Source organism: Triturus cristatus, chromosome 12 (genome assembly GCF_964204655.1).
Source record: "Triturus cristatus chromosome 12, aTriCri1.1, whole genome shotgun sequence".
Lineage (NCBI taxonomy): Eukaryota > Metazoa > Chordata > Amphibia > Caudata > Salamandridae > Triturus > Triturus cristatus.
The window spans coordinates 39,181,666-39,208,463 of NC_140595.1; the positions used below are offsets into that span (position 1 = coordinate 39,181,666).

Sequence of the window (26,798 nt, forward strand, 5' to 3'; positions counted from 1 at the left end):
GAGGGCATTCTGATGGTTCCGTACACCTTACAACCTGCAAATCGGTACCAACCAATTATGCCGGGGGGATAAATAGCCTGGGCCAACAAACATAACATGGGATACACTTTCCTTCTGGTGGTCACATATAGGACAAGTGATACTTCCTCCACCCTTCCAACCCGATGTAAACGTTCCAACGGGTAAGGTGCCTATACGAAACTGAAAATAACGTTTTCTGTGCAATAGAACCGTCACTTAACAGCGACTAACTTCTGAACATCCTCAGCCTCCACAAGTGACCTGTATTTCATTGTCATCTCAGCCTTGGATGGAACAACAGATGTATTTGGTTGTTCTTGCAGATCATTGAGTCCTAATGAATACAAGGCTGACTTCATGTTTGAGAGCCATGGAATTATGCTAAATTGGTCAGACTTCATGACATCCTGTAAACTGTCAGTATATTGAGCAAGTCCAAGATTGGTCCACAGGCGAATTTTGTCTGTGACGCTAATAACTTCTAAATTACAAAACAGTGGGTATAACGGAGTACTAGTCAGGCCACTAATTGCACCCAATTCATGAAACGAGTTGCACGTATGACCAGTAAAATATATTTATGGTACTCAGTCAACACCTTTCATTACGGCGAGGGCTAGACCACGAGAGCAGATGCAACACACCTACAGCCCCGTGCAATACATTCAGGCGAGTGCGCGTCTCCTTCTCAATTATGGAGGCAGTGGGGCAGGCAAGCTCACATGTTTCCAGTCATGTGGCGTGCACTCATTTCACCCAGGAGAGCACGTTGACGTGTATAGGCTTTACGGCTCAGTTATGATAAATTGCCGTCAGTCTTAATCCTGAAACTCTGGTGTGGGTCTACCTATTGTGGCCCCACCATTTTGGCTACAAAGAAAATACAGTATAAACCAACTTTAGGTAGGGAGTGCTGTTCAAAAAATATTTAGTAAACAAAGTGTTCCCTTGAGGCAATCATACACCTTAAGCGGCATTTCATCAAGAGTGTCATCGAACAGGAAAGTCTAAAACGTAATTCTGTAAATCGCTTCTTTGGAAGGTATAATTTTGGTAGGAAGTTCACAACTTTGTACTGATCCTTTTATTTGAATATTTTTTTCCTGTGAAACAGTAACATGATAGATTACCAGTTTTGAACAACAACCATAATCAGTGGTGCAACGAAACTTGAGGGCCACCCCCTGAAAAGGGCATGGAGAGCCCCCCCCCCCCCCCCTTTCCGGTCCCAGTCAGGAGCTCTCAGCCCAGGGGCCAGCCACGCACGCACAGTGCCGGAGGGGCCCTTTTTAGAAACTCGGAGCCCCCCTGCACCGCGGGGGCTGTTGTTAATCCACTGACCATAATTAAGTTGGTTTTTTTTACTACTAAACGCAAATTTGACGTAGGTCTATCTGGCCTGATGTTCAAGCTACCTCCATGCTTAAGTCAAACAAACATAGACAATAGCCTTACAAACGAATCAAAACCCCTTTTTCTCATCTAGATAAGCTGGTTTTCCACTCATAAAAAGATTTACTCACATAAAGATTTTCATGCGTGAAGATCTTTAAGAAGGGTTGGAGGCAGATGGGGAGTTGGTGCTTAAAGAAAGGGAAAGCCTTGTGAGTTTGTGAACATGCAGAAGCTTACTGGATGGTGGTTTTCGCAAATTCTCCTTTGGTCCCGTCTATTCCCGGACTAGGCGGGTATTTGCTATCACGGGATAGGGGTACATCCTTTCCAAACCAGGAGTGGAAGGAAACATCCTCCAGTTGATGCAGGGAAGTGGCATTCCTACCAGCAAAAATAGTTCCCCCCTCGGTGGGAAAAAACCCTTTTTGCGCTGTTGATTTTTCTTAAGCAGAAATATGTGCATGAAATATTTTTGCAAGAGAAAATTGAATTAGCAAAATCTTTCCAGACCAGCTGTCGCAAGTTTTTAATCGCAAAAAGTAAAAGATCACCACAAGTGCAGCGAGAAGCTTGCAGATGCAGATTGGGAACATTTTAATGTTAATCTTCCACGTTGTATTAAGAATGACTTTAAAGTTGCCTACATAGAATAAATAAAAGGGAATTGAAGTGCAACACAGCGCCTCCTATCTTCAGGGCAGGACCAAAATTAAACTCTTTTTGGTCAAATGTTGGAAGTAAACACTCCTAGAACCCTCTAAACCTGTAGCTCTCCTGATGACCCCATAGAGACACCATATTTCGTAAACTTATATCCTATGTACATCATGAGATTCCTTCTCGAGTTTCCTTTGATTGCACGCTCCTGGATCAGTAATATAAAATCGCCAAAAACCAGTGTGGTTAAAAGTTGACCTTGCTAGACAGAGTAGCACCATAGAAGAACAATGGATTTGCAAATGTTTAAATCTAAATGTTTTGTTTTCTGTGTGCTACCAAATATCCGTTTTTAGCAAGGCAATGTACATAGTGAGCAAACTACCTGGAAGGACAGGAACATATTGCCTTCCTCAGGATTACACATTGTGATAAATTAGGGAAAGCCGGGAGTGTGAGACTGATACAGACATGGTCAGAAGAATCATGGTACGTAACTTTGTTTGCTTCCTGGACTAAAAGTTGCAGTAGCGGGGATGTTCTTAGCGCGTCAGCACACCCACCAGGTTAAATCACTCTGGTGTTTTGCAGACCCAGAGAAACTGTCTTGGTCTTTACTGTTTTACGGAAGAAAGTCATTGTAAGGCCATATTCATTACTGAGCTAATGTAATTATTCCTAATGAAAAATCGGTCGTCGCCTTCAGTAATGATGGCATCCAGTACTTTAAAGGTCGTTAATAGTCTATTACCGTCCTGTGTTTGCCAAGATGCTAATTCGGTTAAGTCATGAGTCAGGCTTAAGACCGAGGGTCAATGAAAGCGTTAATTCAGAAAGATGTCTCACTAAGTTCCTTGTCCAGTCGTACTGCTTCTAGGCCGCCTATATTCCTCCAGGGTAAGCACCGATTCCTAGAAGTATAGTTTACGTGCCTTGAATTGATGATCAACATAGCCTGGACAATTGCCTAAAGCTTATATTAGCTATATATGATCTGGTTGTCACGTCACTACTCTCCTGTAATAAGAAAGTGACTTCACTACTCTATTGTAAAACATTGTTACACTTCAGTATTAGCCTAACAGAGCCAGAGTCAGCAGTCAGGCTGCAGGTCACAGAAGAAAAATTCCAGCTCCTGTGTAAACAAGGGAAGGATTAACTGGCGTCTCAGCTCTCCCGACTTTTTCAGCCTGGAAAATCATGGTCCATAGCTGATAAGGAGACATTTATGGCAATATGTTTATTTATTGCAGTATGTTTATTTATTTCACTGATGGAATTCTTTACAAGGATGCGGGAGTCTGACAGTCAATGTTACAGCTGCGTTTTGAAACTATACCACTTGAAATATAATTTACCACCAATTATACCTGCTTCTTGAAATATTTATTCTCACAAGATTGATTCTTATTTATTCTACCTAAAAACAATGATATATCTATTAGAAGAAACAGGAGACCAAGAATTTAAAAGCAGGCTGGGAAAAACTGTGGTGTGGCCTTGTATTATAAGGCATAAAATACCCCCTCCCACCCGCTACTAGGGTATTGTAAGCCACCTCGAAGTTCCATGACTTTAAATGTGCTCTGCATGTGGCCTTTTGTCTCTTTCTTCATAGAACTCCTAAGTGACATACAAGATCCTTACACTGTATGCAAGGGGTACTTTATTCCATATAACTTCTATGCATTGCTAATGTCATTGTGCAAGAAATGGTTTCTAAATTGGTAATTAATGACAGTGACGTGAAATCTATATTTTGAGCATCCATTACCAGGCTCTATATTTTGCCTAATAGCAGGCAGACTCACTTTTGTATTAAATTTGATAGCCAAATTGGCAGAAAGAAAAGTGAACAATTTCATATGATTGCTGAAGCCAAGTATCTGCATTTTCCACCCCCGGCTATAAATAGCATGCAGAAACCCCAGCTAAAAATCTACAGTCGGGACACTGAATGGATATAATAATCTTGCCAGAGTCCTACAATTGACCCTTTCATACCCTCCTGCCATTTTGTGCCCCTCCACCCAGACCCCCTTCAATGGCGTCCCTTGTATTGTGTCTGGCACCAGCAAAATCAGCATGTAACATTTACCCTATAAGTGGGTGCGTGTTGTAATAAAATGAAAGGAACAGAAAAGTGAATTCACTGAACTACTAAAAGTTTTTAAAGTTGTCAATACAAACATTGACAGAACCATCAGTTCGGTGTTCTGTCTGCAGTGAAAGGCGTTTCCTCATGGAGCACAATGTGAGTGTTTACATTTGTTTTGTTTGCAAAAAATCAGCATTATTGAATTAGGAATGAGTATAACACCATGGGCAGGAGTGTGTGGCCTTCTGAAGATTGTAAAAATAAATATTTTATAATCCTGATGATTAGTTGGAAACTTTTAGTTTAAGATTAAAGTTTACTCTAGAGACAAGCAGCGCAAGACAACATTTCCCCTTGCCCATTTTAATGGTGCTCACTTTAGTGGATGAAAAGCTGCGATGGTCTTCTGAGAATTTGAACTTGTGACTAGCAGATCATGCCAGTTATTATCTATCAGCACTTAACTCGTTGAGCTCTACCACCTCTTTACAATCTCTCCTATTTTCCTGTAAACCTTTTCGCCTGCCATCTTTGTTATTTACAGTTTAGTTTAGTAAATCCCTTTGGGAAATATACTAATATTCATTGGTTTTTCGTCATACAATAACACACTCTGTCTGATTTTGTCGCACTCCAAATATACAACGCACAATCATAATTTTGATTGTAGGCAGCTTTTCAATCAACAGCATTCAAAATTTCTGGCCACTAGTACACTGTCCTTGCCAACTAATGTGTAAATCTGTGAAAAAAACCTGCCATTGATGCAGGTTTCAAGCTTCTGCTTTGTCCCTAAATCTCAAATATAAGATTTTACCATGTCAAATCCCTTAAGACAATCTTTTCCTACCTTCTGTTGGTTTGTTGCTTAAAGGCAGTCCCCTGTAAGGCATTCGCCTATTTTCAGTCACCTGAATGTTATAATCTGTTTTGGAATACTCGGCCACTAAAAAAGTATCCCTAAGTAGGCGCATACTCCGGAAAAAGTACCGGAGATGGAGTTTATCTTTTCTTTCAGAGAAAGGTTCTATAAGGATGTCCATATTTCTTACTACCTTTTTTGGGGTGGGGGCTACTAATCTTCTGACCAAAGGGTGTGGGCCTTGCTGAAAAGCAGGATCTCAGTCTTTCTACTATCTCTAATTATCCCAATACGTTTACATTCAAGGTACAACAGCAGTCAAAGTTTCTGGATTCAAAATTTTTGTAGATTCATTTAAAAAAAAAAAAAAACATATCTATATTAACATAAAACTAAGATTACATCTCTTTCAGGTATGTTGATGTAGAGTAAAGAATAGTAAAGAATAGTAAATCTAGAAGTACAATTACCTTCTCGATACTGTAATAGGAAATTTTCTGGACTCAATATTTTGTAGGTTGATAGAAAAAATACCAATATTTTGACATACATTCATACGCTTGGCACTACAGAGGGTCACATCCAACTAGGATTATATATATCTTCAAGATACATAGATGTGACGTTAATAGTAATTAATCTATACTTTCATTTTTTATACTTATACTGAAGATATAGCAGTGGTAGTTGATCTTCTGGATTTTAAATTTTGTAGGACAAGTTTTAAAAAACAAACCTCAATAATGTGGTGGAACACCCTAGCTCATTAGTATAGCCTTTGGAACCACACCTCGAGTACCAAGCAATGACCATTAGGCCCTTTTACAATATTACATGGGATGAGTCATGACGATCCGTTGGTAATGTAATCACAGTGTTTGGTGTGATGAACCTTGCAGTCCGGCCCCACACAATAAGGTATGCTTATAGGTGTTCATATCACACATATATATACACATATATATATATATATATATAACATTTTTTGTGACCGCAGGTTGTAATTGAATAGAACTTTGATGCACCTCAAGCTGTGGCTTATAAGGGACTGAACTTACCCTGGCTTTGGTCTGTTGCTTGTAAAAACTCCTGGGAAAATAAGCAACATGCAACTGTCAGAAAGCTTTCAGGTCTGCAGGCAAGTGCCAAAAATCCCCTGCTAAATGATCATAATTAACTGAATTAAAAAATAATTATGTACAAATTGCATTTGGGAATTAATTATATATGAAGTGTTTAAGTGTGTAATGGCATTTGTACGGTCTCTAGCAAGGCAAACATAACTAAATGGGTGAAGTATACTAATCGGCACCCCTGGTCTTTGTCAGACTTTGAGATAATTTATTTTCAGCGATAATATACCTACTGACCTTTAATTAACATTCTGACCGTTGACACCCTCTCTTTATTCCCATAGTCACATCGTAATCTGCCTATCATATGTGCATTGCATCCAGACGTTCTTAATGCAGCTTCTGAAGGCCGGTTTAGTGTGGTTACCTGACCCGCACATCTGTTTTTATGCTTATCGCACAGCTGTTACTGAGTCCTCCATTACTTGGACATTGCATGAATCACTATTCTTCGAACTCTCAGCGAATAGCCTTTTTCAAAAAAGTCCTTCTCCCACTAACCAAGCTCCATTCCTGTGATCATATTTTCAGAATTTCTTATTTTTCTGTTGAATTTGAATAGTGAAAGAATATCAGAGACACACAAAATATTTAAAAAATTGAAATCAATGCATCTCACCTTCCAAAGAAAACAGAAACCACTGACAATCATAAAGGCAAAAGGGTTAATAAATGTTACATATACTAAAATAAGCCCATGCATTTCATCATAGTACCTCCTTCACCGATAAACCAATCAACTCCCTTTGAACAGGCAATGTAATCAAGAATAGCAACAAATAGAATATTCCTTGGGTAAATGTCATTAGTTAAGGTATCTTCAAAAGAGATCCCAGAAAGAGGAGTTGGGAGTAGCTTTAGTATATTTATCCGGATTATTAAAACTCATCTCCACTTTCAGTTATGGAAACCCGTCCCTATCAATTATGCTCGAAAGGTATTCAAGCAGGTTTCCAGTTAGAGGTTTGAACTTGATGGTTTTGGAAATTGCAATATCAAAAAGTTGCTTCTGAGTCGGAGTTACTTTATCCAATGGACCGTATGATTTAAAAATGAAAATGTCATACAAAGGGAATTGTGGGAAACAAGTAACTACTTATTGTTGTATGTTAATAGCAAAACACTGGATGGTGGGACTCCGGCGACTTTCTTAAAATGCTGCGTCGTGCAAGAGGCCTTGTTACAGGGGTAAAGCCCAAGCTCGGGAGTATATGCACTGAGCACAATGACGGCATTAGCTACTGATGCACCTTTAATGATGGCACCTAAGAGCCAATAATGAGCATCAGTGGAGGAAGTGATGGTTTACCAAACCAATTTAAAATGTATTTCCTTACTCCAACGACCGAATAAATATAGAATCATTGGTCCCGCGCACTGCTTTCTGGTATGAAGTTCAAATTGTATTTCCATGGCAGATGCCCTTTAACAGTTTTTGAAATATCACTCTAAAAAATGAGGTGAATGTGGCGATTATGTATTCAAGTGAGGATGAAAGTAGATCCCTCAACGTTGCTCACCTGTTCAAAAATTTGCATCTTGTAGGCATTCACTCGGGATCTTAGTGCCTCAGTTAGTTCACTTTTCTGGCATGCATCAATTCCTTACATCGAGACAAACAAGTTTTTTATGGTGACAACTGCCCTTCATTGATCATGTAATAATTTCTATTTTCAATGATCTGGAAGATCCTCTCCCATCAATAACTTTCTGCTAAGCCTGGATGCAATTAATAATATCCATAATACGTAAATTTACTCACTCCCAGGATTGCATCCTGCCGGAAGACTGCCTGACCGTATACCTTTAGAAACATGGTCTTGTAAAAGCATCTATATTTTCTAATTATTAAAGGGAATTCTGTCTTTAGTCTTTATTTGTGAATGCAGCAAGACTGCTCCCTTCTGTGCCGACTTTAGGACATTTTGACATTGTGTTTCCAATGCCATCAAGCCTGATGCCCTACAAATCACTGCATTGAATGCTTGTTGCTTGGACAGTGATTAGCAAGAGACACTGTGTAGAGTCCTCAACGAATCCCTCATTCCAACATCACCTGCATTTTCCTCACCCTGCTCTGAATCCCGATGTTACTCCCTACTTGCTTTTTACAATAATCCCACAACCTGACCTTTGTCAATTACTGTACATAAAATACCATTCCCCTCCCCTCATTCCATTTTGACTTTCTGTGTATATTGTATTGCATCTAATGAGCACTTGCACTTTCAGTGGTTTACAATTGCTTTTTACATTTTTACCAAATATGGATTCATCGCGTTTTTAATCCTATAGTGTTACATGCATTTTGACTGTGGCTCTCAACAAATGTTTCTACTAATGCACAAATCTTTTTGATCCCCTACGACACCCACTCAGCTTTGCAAGGATGTTTTTATATATTTTGTACTTTTATGAACTTGAAGATTGAAATAAAGTTATTATGATGATGGTGTATAAAATAGAAGTGTTGCCTTAGTACCTTTGTGCCATTATAGCAAATTCAGAAAAGGATCTGCCAACCATATCCCTGATAGTTATTCTTCAGTATATCTGAAGTGTTGTCCGTATCTCTTACCACGTCCTCTCCCTTACTGCGATATCATTAGTGATCTTGCATATCTCATCCCGAAACTGAAGCTTTATTGATGATTGTATCTAAATCTAAGCATGTTCCTAACCGCTGCTTCTCCCTTAATGCAATGTAATTGATGATCTGGCGTATCTCGCCTTACAATCCAAGACCTGATAACAATTCTTCAGCAAATCTGAAGTGTGTCTTCCTTGTCCTTAAACTCTCTAATCTCCTCTCCTGCAGTGGAGATCAATTCTTCTCCATTCACGATTTGTTAATTGCAAGAAGTGTTTGTGCCTTCAATTGAGAATCACACTGTTAATTTATTTAATTAAAAAGGAAATGTTTATTTCCATGTTCACAGCTGATATCCTATCCACATGTCCAGCCCCCCCAATGCGGTCTCCTCAGCATCTTTGTTAAAGATGGAATTAAAAAGATACTTAGCGTAGGTTTCCTGAAAAACATTCACTTTTCTAACTCTGGTTCACAATAGAAAAATGTATCGTGTCCAGGTCATGCTTTCATACTCTACTCACAATGGCTGCTCTGTAAAGGGCAAATGCATGTAAACCTTCTACGCATCAAGTGAAATCGACTATTCTTTGATGCACAATTTAAATTTTGCTTTGGGCGGCTAAGGGCAAAACTAAGAAGTATGGACTCGGAAACAACCCTATTATGCAAGGTTTCTGCAAGGCAGCCGAGCTTGATTCCCACTGCAAACAGGCAGGGTAATAAGTGTAATGTCCAGCGGTGGCATTGGTACTACAATGGTGTTACCTGCACTCTAACACTCTTATCGCACAGCAGGATTGACATCGCTGCTAGATCTGTATTATCCGGGTATTACCTACCTCGAGCTCGCTTTATTAATTCAGACAACCACTGAAAAAAGAGTTACATGGATTTTATTTTGAGTTTTAAATATTTTGTATTCTTTTTTCACAAGTAGGAGTTTGATTTTTCAGTGCCAAATCTTTGAACTATTTTTTAATATCAGTATCGACTTTGAAATTCATTCAACAAGAACGATGAGGTATTTAATATATTGCTTGAGATATATTGCATGAGAAAAGTTGATTCTTTTGTAACAACTGCCACTATATTGTCAAGGTAGGTAGATGTGGAATTAGGAACAGTAGGTCTATACGTGTCTTGACAAAATATTTGGTGAAATATATTTGTACATAGGTATTGTTAACTTCGATACAGTGAAATGTGACGGCAGGGAAATGTCTGTAACCAGCTGGCCATAAGACTGAATTCCAGAAGGGGTGTCTCTGCCTTTCATCATGGATAATATGAGCATCTTTGAACAGGGAAATGTAACATATAAACAATGTCACCCCCGCTTCTACCTACTTCTCACTCCTGTTCTCTCATACACATCTCAACTCCCCTTCTCCATCACCATCAGTTATAGAGTAGCCAAGTCCAGCGACACACAAAACATTATTGTTCTGTCTAGTGAGATTCAAATTTTATGGGGAAACCATCGCTGTCCATTGCGGCCCACTTTTCCATCTCTTTTGACTCTTCCCCCACACAACCCCGCCACATTTAAGGAGAGCTTATGTTGGCATTAAGTGACCAACATAACTTAACCCTGCATTAATTGTACCTTTTTGGGTCCCAACTAATAAAAAACTGACTCCGGCACGCCCCGGTTAATGTGATTCAGAATATTATGTTGAAACACTCCTTACCACTGGCTTGATAGGTTTTCTTCTGTGCGTCACTTCCCTAGTGTACAAGACCAGCGATGGTCATCTCTAAACACCAAAAACTTAATAAGCTTGTACTTCAGGAGTTTGTCCTGTCTTACTCCGTAAAACGCAGCCCTTCTGCATAAAGTATAAAAAACAAAGTTAAAAAACATTGAATGACCAAAAACAAAAGCAAAACACAAATTGGTGTGCTACTGCGAAACCACAAGAGAACAAGCAGCAAACACGAGGCATGTTGTACTACGCCCAAAGCAAAACAAGAAAGAAGAGAACTGGAAAAAGAACCACAAAATGCCAGTAGTGGGAGAGGAGAGCAGTACAAGGGCTGGGTGGGGTGGTAGATACGGGGGAGGGCAATGGGGTTCAACACTTAAAACAAGCATTGAAAAAGCCAATAGGTTTGGCATAGACATTCCGGTGTGATGGTTATGTTTCTTTAATTGCATCCACCAAAAATAGGAGAAAATATGCTGCCACAGTGGTTGCCTCATGCTTACACGAACTGTTTTAAATAAAAAACATATTCACCTATGCAGCTGTTTACCAGGGTATTTTTTTGAGTAACTGGTATTTAAAGATAACACCCAAACTAAATAGGATTGAAAAGCATGCTTTGAGTCAACTTTGCAAGTGAAGAAAAAGAACAATTTTCTGGCAGATATGATCAGTGTGCTCAGGCTGTGTGCAGTCACTCAAAGTGAAGGAAGCCAATGACCACTACATTGATGTGCAACCATAGATACCAGTTTTAGCATGCTACTCTCATGTGATGAGTGTCTATTCTTACAACTATATCCCACCTATCCTATAATGTAAAGCGCTCTGATGCCCTCTAGGGTCATGTTCACGCTATACAAAACTTTTTTTTTAAATGGGTAAAGTAGACTGAACCATTGACCCATATGCAGTATTCTGTGGTGGGTGGAAGCAAAACCTGAGTTAAATTGATGAAGTCTGCAGAGAAAGAGCGAGAGATTTATTTATTTATATTTTTTGGGCAAAAAACTATTTTTGTGTGAGCCAGCGAAAGCTGTCTCCTAGGGCCAGATTACTGGATGGAGTGTGCATCTGGGTCTGTATTTAAAGGTTGTTGTTCATGGTTGTATTTCAGACTAAAATAAGCGTGTCACACCTATTAGATATGTGGAATGTAACAGGAAGTACAAGCAACCCTTAGCTCACCCCTGCAAGCACATAACAAAGTAGAACATCTCACCTTACAATTCTGAACGTTGGAATTTTTAGGAATGGCTTCCTTTGTATTTGCTAATACAGGGGTGTCCAACTTTGGCCCACAAATGCCAGTTCCAGGATGGAATTTCAGGCTTCCCAATGGTTATGTAAATGATTCCTATTTAGATTAATTGTATGTAAATGTACGTCCATGTGAAGATCTCAAAATGTTGACTTGGATTCACTGTCATGGAGCGTCACTAAGCACTTCTGAGCCCGTACTTCCCCATTACCCTGCAATGCTCTTCAGAGATGACGCTCTTGCTGGAAAATCTGAAAGAGAAACCTTAAATCTCTTGTTTCCTGAAGAGTTTCCCAAGTTCACCCATACACTGTCCTCTTCAGACGCTTAACGTAGTCTTCAGCAGACCCGTCTCTTCTTTTCAATAGCGCTCCATCACAGAAATGATTACCTTGGCCATTACGTGGTTTCATGCAATACAAAAAAGGAGCAGATTTCTGAAAAAGTGCTGCATTATCAAGTTTGAGATGGGAAGCTCAGTATTTGCTTTTTACTTAAAATGGCGGTGTAATAGTTTATATGATATTCACACTGAAATATCTTAGGTAGCCGTTTGCACTATAAGGGAGATGGAACAGAAACAGACTGCTTGGAGAATTTCGGATTGGAATAGTTTGCCCGGCAGTAGTACAGGAATTTCTTTGCATGGGGGGTGGGTGGGTCAAATAGAGTCCCCTATCATTCTCAAGTGACTGGATGTACTTTCGACCGCCATGTTTGTGTCCGGCATTCTAGGCAATGTAGGAGAGTCTAAATATTTTTTTTTCAATCGAAGATTTCTGTTTACTGTTTTTTACTTCGAAGAATAAACTAGAATTGTACGAAAATTGAAGTTTTGCATAGTTTGTGAAATTTCAGCAAAATTAGATGAAATGCAAATCCGTCATTTTGTGCTACGTTTTAACATGAAATGCGTCCTTGCCTTAGTTTTTGACGCAAGGACGCCTTTAAACAAAGCACCACGAACACCAGCTTCTCGCAGTCTGGTATTTGCATGTATGTTGTGGCACATGTTAACCTCAAAAGGCACATCATTCTGTGAAGTGGCGTAATGACATCATTTCAGGAATGTTGCCGAACAGGTGTAGAGTGAAATTACGTACATTTCACCCTGGCCTTCAATACAAGATACCTCTTTATATGGTAGTTGTGTGGTCATTGGCTATCAAGGATCTGTTGTTTAATTTCTTAAACCAATACAAGGACTATAAAGGACAAATGGGCAGCGGCGTCAAGACTTTGAGAGCCACTTGGGATACACAACAATTACTAAGTCCCGGTAGGGCTGACCCATGCTCTATTAATGTATGATAATTAACGACGGTGCAATAAAATCTTGTGTTCATCAAAGTGCCCGGCTAGAGATGGGCCAAGCATGTTTAACAGATCGCATAGTTAGGCGTCCCATTGCATTGTAGCTTTTCCAAGGGGTCTCACTGCATATGATGGTGCCGTTAAGACTTCGTTCATTAACACTACCAGAAGAACCTGGCTGCGCTATTGGGATTTTTGGATGATACATTTTTGCATCCGAACCCTAGTGTCCAACTCTTAAATCGAAATCTAGATTGGCAATCAGGGTAAACTTGTGAATTTCCAACAGGCTTGGATCTCTGAAGGGCTCCGAGGGTTTTGTCGAACGACTCCTGAGTTAGGATGTACTCAACCAGATGTGACCGACTCTGCCTCATCTTTTTGAACTACTTCAAGGGAATCCAGTGGGTGGGAGCCCATTTAATTGTAGATATGTTTTCTTAGCACAGACAGCATGGCCACCATGCTGCGTGTCCTTCCACCCAGCTGCTGGCGTGGACGAGTAGTGAATGGGCACTCATCAGCCAATGGCAGCAGGATGACAGTTGGTGTCAGCAGGTTACTTTGTTCCTGCAGAGTTTGGGATAATAGTGCACAGAGCAGCCGGTGTGCCGGCGATGTTACACAGTGTGATCCCTAAGCGGCTTCTATGGTGCCTTCTGCATGCCGGCTTTGTTTCCGCTGACAATGGACCTTGTGATAGCTGCGCCAAAAACCCCAGGCAACAACGTCTTTGTGCCAAATCGCGTCCTCGTGCTCCATGTAAATTGTGATTTGCTTCCTGGCACAGTCACACAAAATCATAGAGATGTCTGGCTGGTATGTGCAGAATGTTCTCCAGTTGCAGAATCACTGCGAGCCTGCCACAGCACTAGTGCTCTGAAGAAGCAACTAGAAAGTATTCTGCATGCATGCACCCTGTGATGTCATCATCATGTGACCTGAAAATAAATGCATGAACACCGCAATGGATACACCAGCATGGAACCAGTTCACCTGCCTCCTAAAATGCGTATCACTTTGGCGGCGTGGTTTGTTGGTAATATCAAATCGCAGGTTCCATATCAACCTCCAGCTTAGTGTCTGTGGCACTGCTTTTGGACGAAGATCGGCACACATTTTCCACAAACTAACTATAGACTGCACCCATGCAATGGTTGGCGAGTGACGTAAACACCTGGTTGGGCTATGTGACATTACAACACATGCCATTACCCAGCATACCGTTGCAACACCAAACTTTATCCCGACTTGCTGTGGGGGGAGCGCTGGAAGTTGGAATAGATTAATTTTCAATTCCAACTCCAGTGTGTGCAACAGTAGGGAAGGTGTTGGAGTTAAATCCAACACCTTCTGTCTCCTGCTACACACCTTTTTCGTTGCAACGGCATGCGGGGTAAATGCATTCGTTGTAATGGTTGCGGTGTAAAGGCTGATTCCCCCTGGTTGGCATGGGGTACGGCACTGTGGCTTGACATCTACTTTTTTTTAATTGATTTTTTAAAGAGTTTTATATAGCGCAAACTAGACCCGAGGATATCGGGTATCGGAGCGCTCTACATGAGCATCATTTTCGTTACAGATGGACACATTAATTTTTTTTTTGTTAGGTACGGGGAGATTAAGTGATTTGCCCAGAATCACAGAATGTTGAGCGTCGTTGCTGAGACTCGAACCCGGTTCCCCAGCTTCGAGGTGGACTGCTCTCCCCATCTTTGTGTTGTCCAGTGACGTGCTAATGTCCTGAATTTTATATCGTACAGCAGTATGGTTCAACACGATTTGTGCTTGACAGTGGTTGTGAAATATTCGTTGTGTAACTTGGTGATTCATTGTGGGCAAGGATATGCATTACAGCAGACCCTTTTCTCTTAAAAACAAATACATCAGTTTAATTTCTTAGGCAGACGGAAAGTCTTACGTAGTTAATTGACAACTATGGAGAAGATATGCCCAGTAATCCGTTAGCCAATCCTGGAAGATGCCCAGTTGCCCACAACCACAAGGCAAACCTCCTTGTCATGGAGTTTAATTATGTCGTCAAGCAAGTTGATGAAAACAAGGTGTATCGGGTGCCAAAACTGTCACCAACTTGATGCCACAAATTTCACAGTATTTGGTGAGGCGTGCAATAGCACCCATTTCCACAATTGATGGAATAAGGTATCACAAAAGATCTCATGTTCATGTGCCTAGTGGTTAAGCATCCTGTGCTGCACTGGCCAACAGAGAGAAATAACAACTTGTGGTGTGAGGGGCATTAGATGTACTTGAGAGGGGGTGTCCTTGTCACAGTGTACACCGGGTTTCACACGGGCGCCCCTGGTGTTACAAAATAGACTCTTCCCAAAATATCTTTGCAATGCCAAGTAACATATGATAACATATTAAAACTCTGATATATTACTGGTAGCACAGGATGATTTTCAGTGAACATAAGTAGTACTTATTACAGAAAAGGATGGAGACCCCAGCCTTAGAATATGCAAAGTCTGTCTTCCAGTACAGGCCACCAGAGAAGAGGAGATGGTCGCTTGAAAGTTTACAATTTGAGTAGATTTCTCAGGCATGTCTCTAGCTATTAGATGACTCCCAAAAATACAGAAATCGAATCAAATTCTAGGCAAAAACTGGCAATGTGTACATTTCTGCCTGTGGTTTTTCGATTTGGGCCCGTAGTATTTGCACACAGCCAATCAAGCAGTTTGAAAATGTGGAATGAAACTTGATGTGCAAGTGCATTACTACTGATTTTGTTATTTAATAATCTGAATAAATCTGAACATTTGTATCAAGACCTTTCTGTAGGTGGGGATGGGGTTGTGGGGCTTTTGAACCCCTCTGGTTCCAGGTGATGTTGGAGATCAGACCAGAAGCTTGGAAAACATTACATTTGGCCAGCGCTCCCTTACCATGTAACTGGCTTTTCCTTATTTAAGTGTAAATACAACTTACAATGGATCCAGCATATCGAATGAAGAGTAGGTTGTTCTCTTACAATAGATCATCTCATTGAGCTGCCATATTGCCCAGAGCCTTGATATTGCCACAGACTTCTCCAGCTAACTCCACTGCCACCCCAATGGCATCCCTTGGTGCACTGGGCAAACAAAAGAACTCACTTGTTAAAAACAAAAATTAATGAAGTAGCTAAATGTGAGTTTTGACGGTTATTTCCAAGATGTTAAGATTCAGTAGTATCCATAAACAATGTTCAAACATTAGAGAATTAGTTATTTGACTTTACACACACGCGGTTGGACGCCAGCTGAGCATGTCTTGCTTTAACCCCTTTTTTTGCCTTTTTTATAGATACGATGGGAGAAAAATATCACATTAGGAGAACCTCCTGGTTTTTTGCACTCGTGGTGGTGGTGAGTACAATCTTGCTATTTACATTTCTCCCTGGTCAGTGCTTTAAATGGGCCGGTACTGAATACTGGTACTTTTTTATTTTGAGGTGGAGAGTACTTGTACTTCCTATAGAGAAATGTAATACTTTTAATTGGAGAGTACCAGCACTTCTCTGAAACGAGGAGTTACTCTGGTACAGAGTATCTGCACTTATATATTTTTCCATTTTAAGCACTGTCCCTGGTCGACAGACTTGAGATACTAGGAGAAGGTGAGAGGAGTGACTTTTATTAGTAGCTACAAAAGACAATAGTGGCACACAGGTGAAAACAAAACTACCCACATTAAAAATTGACAAAAGTACCAAGTGATTAGCACGTCGAGATCCAATTGACATTTTTCAGGTTATGTAGGTGGAAGATTAGTGGTCTCAGACAAAGCAATACATTGGGATAGACTCCACTAGTTCACAAAGCCTATTTGGCTAGGTCTGTGCACATTGAAATGTCTCCTCTTGTTTGTCTCTGGCTCCTCGCACCCATTGTGGCTTGGCTTTTCCCTTTGGTATTGTACTAGCATTTGCGTAATAGCTTATACCAGGAACGGCTTGGCTTCAAATTGGACTGTTAGAATGCTGGTCCATTTGTTTTACTTGGTTGGTAAAGAGTGGGTGTATAGGGTGGTCTGAATGAGAAGTGTTGGTGTTGTGTGAGAATCAGAGAGGTGCTCTTGTGTTGCGGCAAACTTGAACCCACACTTAAGTGGTGAGTTAATTGAAGAACGAGAGAAGAATTTTTGTATGGGTGATACATACCGTGTTTATGTATGACTATATATGTCTGTTTTGAGTGGGTGACGTATTCCTCCTTGGTGGTGGTATTTGTAGGTCCAGCACTGGTTGTACATATGTTATATGTGTATGTTCCGTCTTCCCTTGTGTGATTGATTCCTTCTTGGTGGAGGTATTTTGCGTTACCACTGGTTGTATATATCATACGTATGGACTGTCTTTGTGTGGTTGACTGATTTCTATTTCATGGAGGTAGTTCCGATCCTCGCTTGTTACACAAATAGTACTCCTGTATGTGTGTCCCGTCTTTGTGCGAGTGACGGATTCCTCCCTGTTGGAGGTAGTTAGGGTTACAACTGATTGCACATACCGTATGTATGTATGTATGTATGTACAGCCTCTTTGTGGATGATTAACGGGTCCTTGTGAAGTTAGTTCGGGACTAGCACTGGTTAGATAGGTTTTATGTGTTATCTATTTGCAAATAGACAGGCCTTTACTGTCTCCCTGAATTCCAGGTGATCCATACAAACAAAGTTATATTGATGATTAAGTAACATATGGGCCAGGGTCGTATTTCTCCTAAGGTGGACATTTTTTAGATAAAGGGATAAAAGAGGTAGTAGAATTTTGAATTAATCCTGGCACACTTTAGAATCGTAATGTGACTCCGAACAAGCGTGGCTACCTCTTCAGAGTGGAGTATCAGAGCTTTACTGCAGTAAGACTGGGGACCAAAGAAGGTGCAAAAGGGTAGAACAAAAATGGAATGTTAATGGTTTTGTGTAAAAAAGGAAATGGATCGTGCCCTACTGGAACTATTGTAGACACCCCTACATCAAGATGGTTTTGTGGTGTTCTTTTTGGGTGTGGTTGTGGTGAGGGGTGTCCGCTGATTATGCCAAGACACACTATAAGTGAAAACTTATGTTTTTTCGGACAGGATCCTAGTAAAATTGGACCCTAGCAAGGAGATGTCAGGAGGTTAGTGTCAAGAATATTTACTTATCAGGTTGACTGTGTTCTTTTTTGCTGGCTGTCTTTGCACCATCCTTCTGGAGACAGGGGTACTACATTGTGATTTTTCTGTGCCTTGAAATGTGCTTTGCCCCTTATCTTGATCTCTGAAGAATGATAAGAAAGTCTTGACAGTCTCAGAGCTGTGGAGTTGACTAGGCTCATGCATGAATAATCCTCCAATCCAGTTTTGTTTCTTTGGCTCCTGTAGTTCTCAATGTATGATGGGATAAGCAGAACTACAACTACCAGAATGAAAAGGGAAGACCTGGACTGGATGAGGCACTCCCAGTGACCTGGGAGACTTGAGCGCTCTGTGCTATACGCTGCACAGAATGCCTTTCCAGGGCTTCTGAAGCGACATTTCCGCGTTCTTGCCAGTCCAGTGCAAAGTATGTTAGAAGTCTGGAAAATGAAAAGCTAAAAAATTATTATAATGATTATATCCGCTGTTATCTGTATTACCTACCGATGATGTTTCTGTGCCATGAAGTGGGTCATGGTACTATTGCTATAAGTAAGAGTCTGCATTTCTGTAGAACTTCTTACGGGCTGGGTCACCTCTGGGTCCTTTGGAGTCCTGAAGATCACAGTTGAGAATTTAGGATGCTGAAGTTTTTCGTGGCTGTTCTACCCATGGGCCCTAAGCCCTTCCCTATCTGTTAGGCCTGTCAGTAGGACCTGAACTCGGACTGCCAAGCTCTTCGCACTTCCTGGTCAGTACACTGTTACGCCATGTCCCCCAAGCTCCTCATTCTATGTTTTCACGGTTTTAAAGCTCCTCCAGCCACCTATCCGGGGTTCCCAAGCTCCTTCTCATACAACCTGTTCATAGGTACCAAACTCCTCATGCAACCTGTCCATGAGCACCAAACCCATCATTCTATTCAGTGCTTAATTTGAGCCGGTGGTTTCCAATGCTTGGCACCAACACTTAATTGTCAACACCGGTGTTTGTGACAGTCTGCCACAAGGTGGCACCGGCTGGCAAATTTAGGGATGACCACAGCAACAGTTAATTATTAATCAATATATATTAAAAATGACTATTACCTGCTGCCCAAGCCATTCTTATAGCTTTGAGGGCCTGAAAAAGTCCGAATTGTCACATTTGTAGGAGTGTGATGGTTATTATTTGTGTTGTTTCTATTATTGGCATCATAGTAGGGGCAATGTGTGGTGCAAGCTGCAGTGTCCCCCTGACGAGAGCCCTGGCACTTACTTTTTGCAAATTAATCACTGATTCTATCTTTCTAAGACCCTTGTCCATGCCCTCCTCAAGTGCCTCAGAGCGTCTATCATTATGCCCGAAGATCCTGGTCTGTCCAGATGCCTCAAGTACCTTATACTATACGTCCTTGGAGTCAAAGCTGTTGGCACTCTGTCCTTCGGCTCCAAACTTCGTAGACAGTCTGCCCAGGGGCCGCACACTATTCACATTATCTGTCCATGTGCTCCAGCCTCCTGTGACTCTCTGTCTATGGGTCCTAACCTCCTCAAATCATCTGCACATGTGTGCCAAGCTCCTCGGACTGTCTTTCTAAGGCTCCAAACTCCTCATATGTGCTCCGAGGTTACATATGCACATAGGGGACAAGATCCTTTCAGTAATATGGAAATGGAGGTGCAGGCGTGGTCAAACATAGCTGCAGTAGTAGTGTTGACATTAAGCAGCCATTGTTAGAGCCCAGACATTGGGCTTGATTGAAAGTTTATCAGGCAGAGCATATGCCAAAACGTAGTGGTTGTCTCGGCCGCCACACTGAGAGTGCCATTGACGTTGATGGGACACCTGTCACTTTTTGGCAGATGCCCTATGGCTGCCAAACTCTTGAGTATGGCCATAATTTGGAACAACACTCTGCAATGGAACTTAAGATAAGGGGACTCATGTTAACCATTCGTTAGTATAGTAGTGCGTTTTTAAAACAAAAAAAACAAACACGGGCAGGGCCAATTGGTCTTGCTTTTCTTAAACCTGCTATGGCAGAACTAATATATCTAGCTTTGTGTTAGGGGATGTGTTTGATAATAGTTGGAAGACTTTGTTTGTGTGGCTCCTAGCTATCGTGGACGCAACATCTTTGTTACAACAAAATGGAAACTTGGAGTAGGTTCCCTTTGTTGATTTGATTGCATTTGCATATTTGTGTCATACTTTGAAAAAGACTATTATACAAATGGAGTCAGAAAGCAAAGTTTGTATCTTATGTGGTGAAATTAAAAAACTTAAACAGCAAAATATAGCTTTGTAGAGATCTCTCTAAATGTATTCGTATATTATCCACGGCAAAGCGGCGCACATTTCCCGCTGTACGGGCAAATTCCACGCGTGCGCAAATCAGACCGCCCCCGGTCATCCAACGCACACACCCACCGGGACGTCGGACAGCCGGGGGCCGTCCGACGAATGGGAGAGGTTAAGAAGATACCAAAGGAAAACAAATGAACTTGGAGGGGTGATTAGTGGTTAAACTTAGCCTGCCATAAAGACAAAAAGGTGGTTGTTCCTAAAAAAAAGAAAAGGCGAAAATCCAAGAATTAACATGTTTAATCATCTGAGTAGATACATCAGTATCCCACACTGACCCAGAATTACAAGCTACACATCATGGTTCATATACATTTTAACAAAAGGACTACTTGAGCACCCGTGAGAACACAAATGTAACAATGTGACAACCTGTGAAATGCCGTGGCCGTCAGAAACCCCAGCAATAGCAAACCTTGAAAAAGCTGTAATGTGCTGACCCAAAGCCCGCTCTCTGTACTACATCTTACATGTACTTTTTTAAAGTATTGATGACATGATGTCTCCTAGATAGCTAAAGCTGTCTGTAGCAAGACCTAAAAAGGACACTTGGATACATTTGATGATGTCTTTGGAAGGGCTTGTTGACCTGTTACTGAGGGCTTTCGACTTTACTCCGAACAGTCTGCTCGGAGCTCAGTAGCGGATGTGGCCAAAAGCTGACAGCCGGCAGGGAGCCTAAATTGACCCTGGAAGCGGCAGGAGTATACTAACTCTTCGCGCCTCTTAGCGTTATTGGCACTAGAATTAAACGTCCCCCGTTCAGCACCTGCTGCGACTGGGCCTCTGAGACCTCCATCTTGGCTTCACATCTGGAGAAGCGCTGGCGCGAACCTCTGCGCACAGCAGCGGAGCCGTTTACAGGCATTTCATAAACAAATAACACAGGCATTGGGCCTATTCCGACTATCATCAGATCCGGCGTCTGATGGAGCAGGCGCCAGTCTAGCGTTCAAGAAGAAATCTTCCCCGGGTGGTGACCAGCACCGGGCGGAGCCAGGTAGTGCCCCAGGCCTCTCCTTGAGACAGGCAAACCACTTACGGAAGTTTCTTGAGCTAGACAATTGTGAACAGGTCAGACGCTCTCAGATGTGCCCTAGGTTGGTACTGGATGCTGAGAGACAGCAAGGGCTGGTCGTGACACTGTTTGATTGGTGGAGGGCCAGGGGTGTAGCTTGGTCAGTAAGAGGGGGAGGGGGTGAGCTTCAGATTTTCCGACAATCACGCTAGCATATCATGTTAACTATTACATGTGAAGCAGCAAATGAGGGCGGGATTAAGAGCCAGTGTAAAGGAAAAGAAGTGCCAATCGTGAGGGGTACCTAAAACATATTATTTTGTAAAATACCCATGTTTTAACACCTTCAAAACAGAAGAGTGTGTGTTTGTCTGAGTGAGTATTTAATAATCCTATGTGAAATCCGACAGACCTCTTTACTGTACCCGAACTGAAAGCTCCTGTATCCAACCATTTATTAAATAATACATTTGTTAGGGGGATGTAACACCCCCAGACAACCCCCTGAAGCACCCCTCTGTGGGGAGCACAGTTTTAATTACCAGCTCCATGGAATTCAGTAGCACTCGACATCTCCAGCTAGACCAGGTGTGAAGCAGCAACTTAAAATCTAAGGTGCGACTCTTGTTTGTGGAGAGACTGTGGGAGCTGCTCCTGATGTGGCCACCAGAGCAGAGAAGAAACAGCCACGAGATATGATGCTCTGGAAGAAACGTTATACTCCTCCTGATGTATCCTTACTTACCAAACTGTGACGTGGCGATAGGCTCTGGTGTCTCGATCTGCCTTCTCTGGAACCTGGAAACCTTGGTTTGAATCCCAGCTACCCCAATTGTCTCAACATTGTGTGTTTTGGGGAAAATCGCTTAATCAACCTGCAACTAAAAATAAGAAATGTAAATGTGTGTAACGTGAGTCATTGTGTCATTCCCTCTTGATGTACACATATTGATTGCCTTCCAACACCCCATGTAATATGCTGCGCTCCTTAGCTAGTTACACACCAAGTACCAATATATATAGTTCCTGTTGGAAAATGTATAGTGCTAAGAAGCGTGATCGACCAGAAAGCTTAGAATTGAGATTCATTGCAGCCCATTCACCAGCGTCCCCTTTTAGCACCTCAGTTCCTTAGATTCGTTGGTGCTGGCCAGATCAACATTTAAATGCCAGTCTGCCCTCTGCACTATTTACTAAATCTGTTATTTACCACTCTGGTGTCCTATTGTACAGAAAAAACACAAGTGCCAGTCAGACTGATCTCTTTTATTAGGACACTTAAAATATGTAACCACTTAAAGTATTTGGAAATATACCGTCATTCTATACAGCACCTAATAATGGTGTTGACGCTCTTTCAATATAAGGGCCTCAAAGTGATGTGCAGAAGATCACATAGTGTCTGGAAGTAGGGAACTCAGAACTGGAAGCGTCCCCTCCTTCACCCCCCAAAGGCACTCTATGTATTATGAAAGTGATGGAACATCTTTTCGCTGTCAATAAATTACTTTAGAGAGAATTCAAAACTAGGGCGAGCAAGCAAATAGGTCCTTCAAAGTGTTCACAGTTTTATTTTTAGGTCCTCTTAACAGCTTGGGTGTCTCCAATGATCTATTGTTACCAGTTTTTTTAAACTATACGTAGGCTGGCTTTGGTTCCATCCAGAGGAGTAGTTATCTCTCACCACTCTCACCTGGCTATTTGGTGCATCATTCCACTTTCCAAGAAGAACTTGCATTGGAGTGCAGGCGGGACTATTTTAAATCTGAAAACTACACCCAGTCGCACAGTTTCCTGCATTTAATTCTTGTATCTCGTATATGCATTTTCTGAAAAAACAATCCTCCCTTCCCCCCCCCCCCCCCCCCCATTGGCACAATCAATATGGTACTCTTTAATGTGCATGCAACACATTTGAACAGCATTTTGTTTGTCTACATTTACATGTGTTAGCACACTAATGTCAATCTTATTGGCTTTGCCAATGCTTGTTTTAATTTATTGTTCACCCATATTAGTACTAGTTGAGTGGAAATGTAAACCGGTTAGGGAAAGGTTTGTAGGGTGCACTAACAGCAAGATATGGTCCAGTGTGTCATCTACTGATGGAACTCCTGTTTAAACAAGTCCGCCCTCCGTCAGGTCTGTTAGTGATTGTCCGCTCTCTGCAGCATTGTTGCTTATAGAGTCGGACAGGCCGAAGCTTAGGTGCTAAAGACGTGTCTTCTCTCGCTTACCATCACAATTTGCAGAGTGTGATATTTATCAAATACTAGTGTCTTTGGTGCCTGCAGGGGTCGTCTGTTCGCAGGGTGTTGTGAAACGTTGCAGGTTTGCATCTTGTCGGTCTGATGGAGCGAAAAGTCTTTTGCTCGAAACCAGCATGTTTCGGTCTTAATATAGCTCAGCCTCGCTAGTCCTTGTGAATGGGACTGTGTATCTCGAATCGGATTACCACCTAATAAAGAAAGTTTAAGAATAAGAGCGAAGACATAATGCAGTATTGATGCAAGTAAATCCAGGCTCGGCTGCAAATTGATTTAAACCCTCCGGGGTGCAAGGGTGAACCTTCACAGGTTGGCATTGGAGCATGGCGGGAGGCGCGTTGCAGTGCGAGGGCTGCATGGAAGCAGTCGGGTTCTCTTACTAGTTGTGGAAAGGGAAAAAGATTATTATATAGGCCAACCAGTGAGTGATGTCACATACATCTCAAAACCCAAGCGGACCTCGTCAAACAAAGCGACATTCTAGAATGTCTTTTGTTGGTGATGGTTGTCTGGGTACATAGAATTGTTGCTTCTCTACAATGGATGGCACATTGAGTAGGGTCGTGTCATCAGCCACCACTTTGCCTGAGACCACTGCTATAATTTCAAATTCCTGTCCTCTCCTAGGGGATTTTAGGTGTCAGAGCAGATGACTGCAGTTGTGTTATGAAGCTGAAATTAAATTTCCTCCTACGAGAATGAAAAGAATTCCAGAATTTCTCCATCTCGTCAATGAACGCAAAACAATAGTTGGCACAGCTGGAAAGCACTTTGTTATCAGAATAGAGAAAAGGATAGGTCGCATGCCAGAATACAGAGTCCCGTGTTCAGGCTGCCTTGGACACCAGGGACGCGCAGACGTCCCTCCGGTATTCTAATCTGCTGTCAAGCAGGATGGGCCTAACAGACACGGCACTTTTAATTGGTTGAAAGAATACCCAATCGCGTTGTTGTAGTTTCAGATCAGATTAGGCTCTTTGATTGGCTGCGAAGAGCCAGTCTGAAATGTTGTAGGACAAATAGCCTGACACTTGTGCTTGGGATGGTAATCTTGCATAGGTCCATGGACCACACTGCATGATACCGTCTGCTATTCATATTATTTTTTGATTCGCGACAAGAAAACGCTGACCCCACGATGAAGGTGGAATAGCCATCTGTAGCAACAAGCCTTCAGTTTCCTAAATGACAGCGTCATCCTGCAATGCTACAGAAGCAACAAAAGCTACACTGGCCTTTACATTGACATGTCCAAAACCTCGATCTGTCATCATGTTACGAGGGCAGGTTTACTAGCCTGATTCCAGTCCCAAACATTTTGATTATACAGTGAGTCGCACTCTGGTCAATTCACTGGAGTACATTTTCTGGGATCTGAGGTGATAGCTGCACAAGTATGGTAGTTTACCCTCTTTGAGTGTATTTCCGTAGCATCTTATTTTGGTGACTCATCGTCGCTATGCAAATTCCTGCCATTCATCTTTTCTAGACTTCCTCATTTGTGTCCGAATCTCTATAATGTTAATGGCAGATGAAAGTAATCGTTATTTATTCTTTCTCCAAATTTTCATCTTGCATTTGGGGCATGATGGTAGCGCCATTCAAGCTGCTTGTCTTTGAGTCTGGTCCAAACACACATCTGTCCAGCTTCGAATGGCATGTCGGGCAGTTCTCCATTGAAGGAATGCACATTCGTCGCTTCAAGGTAGAGCTGATATACTTGGCCCATAGTGACTGCTCCCTTGATTGCTCATTGTTTTACCATGATTCATTCGGGTCCGCAGGTTTGAATCATAGAGAGCTGATTGAAGCTTTGTCCGCCCACCGAGTTATCATCTTGGATACGCTCCGTAGCCATCTATTACTCTTCATACGGAGAAAGGAAGTTATTTATTGGGATGCTGAAGTATTAAAGGCCTTCTTATCTATTGGACGCTGCATCACCGGAAATAGAGCGATTTCCTCCGACATTGGGTCTATGATAAACCCTTCAAGTGACACCAAAGGTTACAGCGTTAATATGCGCCACACGGCATGGCTGTGAATAATAATTTCCTTTAATATGTTGCTGATGTGACCGGATACCTAGCTTGAATACTTTCTGTCAGTAAGAATGTTTAAATCCTACCAGCTTGCTGTACAAATTCCCCTTGTGTATTACTTGTAGAGCTCTTGTTTATAGTTTTTTTGTCTATTACTGGGATTCGTGGACACACTCCTATTCCAGAAGTGACAGTTTTTTTGTGTGTACACAGAAAAATAAATCCAAGCCACCTCTTGTGTGTAATCTAATTTACATGTAATAATATTGTCTTTAGAGATTTGTGTAAAAGTCTTATCACAGATTTCTGGAACCTCTTGTAAAATTTTCTTTTTAACTGGTTAAAGTGACCTTGCATTTAAATATGTATTACAAATCCTACTGGCCTCTTGTCTAAATTCTCATTTGCAAGTTTTAGGAAAATTGCTTAGAAGCTTTCAGATAATAATTTATAATAGGGAAATGTGTTTTTGTGGGTGGCTCGGTACAAGATTTATCAGATATTTTTATAACACTATAAAGCTATTACAATTACAAAAAATCAGTAACTCAGTGCCAGTCATTGTATTGGCCTTGGAGCGATGCAAGGCTTAGTTGTCCCTACCAGATGTGAACTTGTAAGCTGCAGGTTAATGCCAATAGCAGCGCGGAGGCAGCACTTGCAGAACTTTATTAACCCCGTTGGATAGTTTCATAAACTCAAGTCTGGGATGCACAAACTATGGATCACAGCCATGAATTCAGCTGCCAAACTCATAAAGGTCCCTCTTTCAGCTAAGGTACATGTCAGACTCGCAAGCCCACCAAGGCGAGAACCAGATAATATGCCATCGAAGGAAGCACCCCATCGAATATAAAAGGGCAAGGCGAGCAATGCCCTAAATCAAAATGAATGAAAGTTAGAACCCTCATGGCCTGCGACTGAAAGATAAAATCATGCATATTGCCAGGAGACCATGG

The 26,798-nt window shown here is 41.6% G+C and overlaps 1 protein-coding gene across 2 annotated transcripts in view; it reads left to right on the forward strand.

The window, feature by feature from the left end:
* The window catches only part of SSBP4 (single stranded DNA binding protein 4), a 469,492-nt gene that overhangs the window by 99,738 nt on the left and 342,956 nt on the right, over positions 1 to 26,798 (forward strand). For both annotated transcript variants that reach the window (XM_085639982.1, XM_085639983.1), the window contains exon 3: positions 16,353 to 16,414. In XM_085639982.1, coding sequence (XP_085496108.1) covers positions 16,353 to 16,414 — 62 coding nt within the window. The remainder of the gene's footprint in view (positions 1 to 16,352; positions 16,415 to 26,798) is intronic.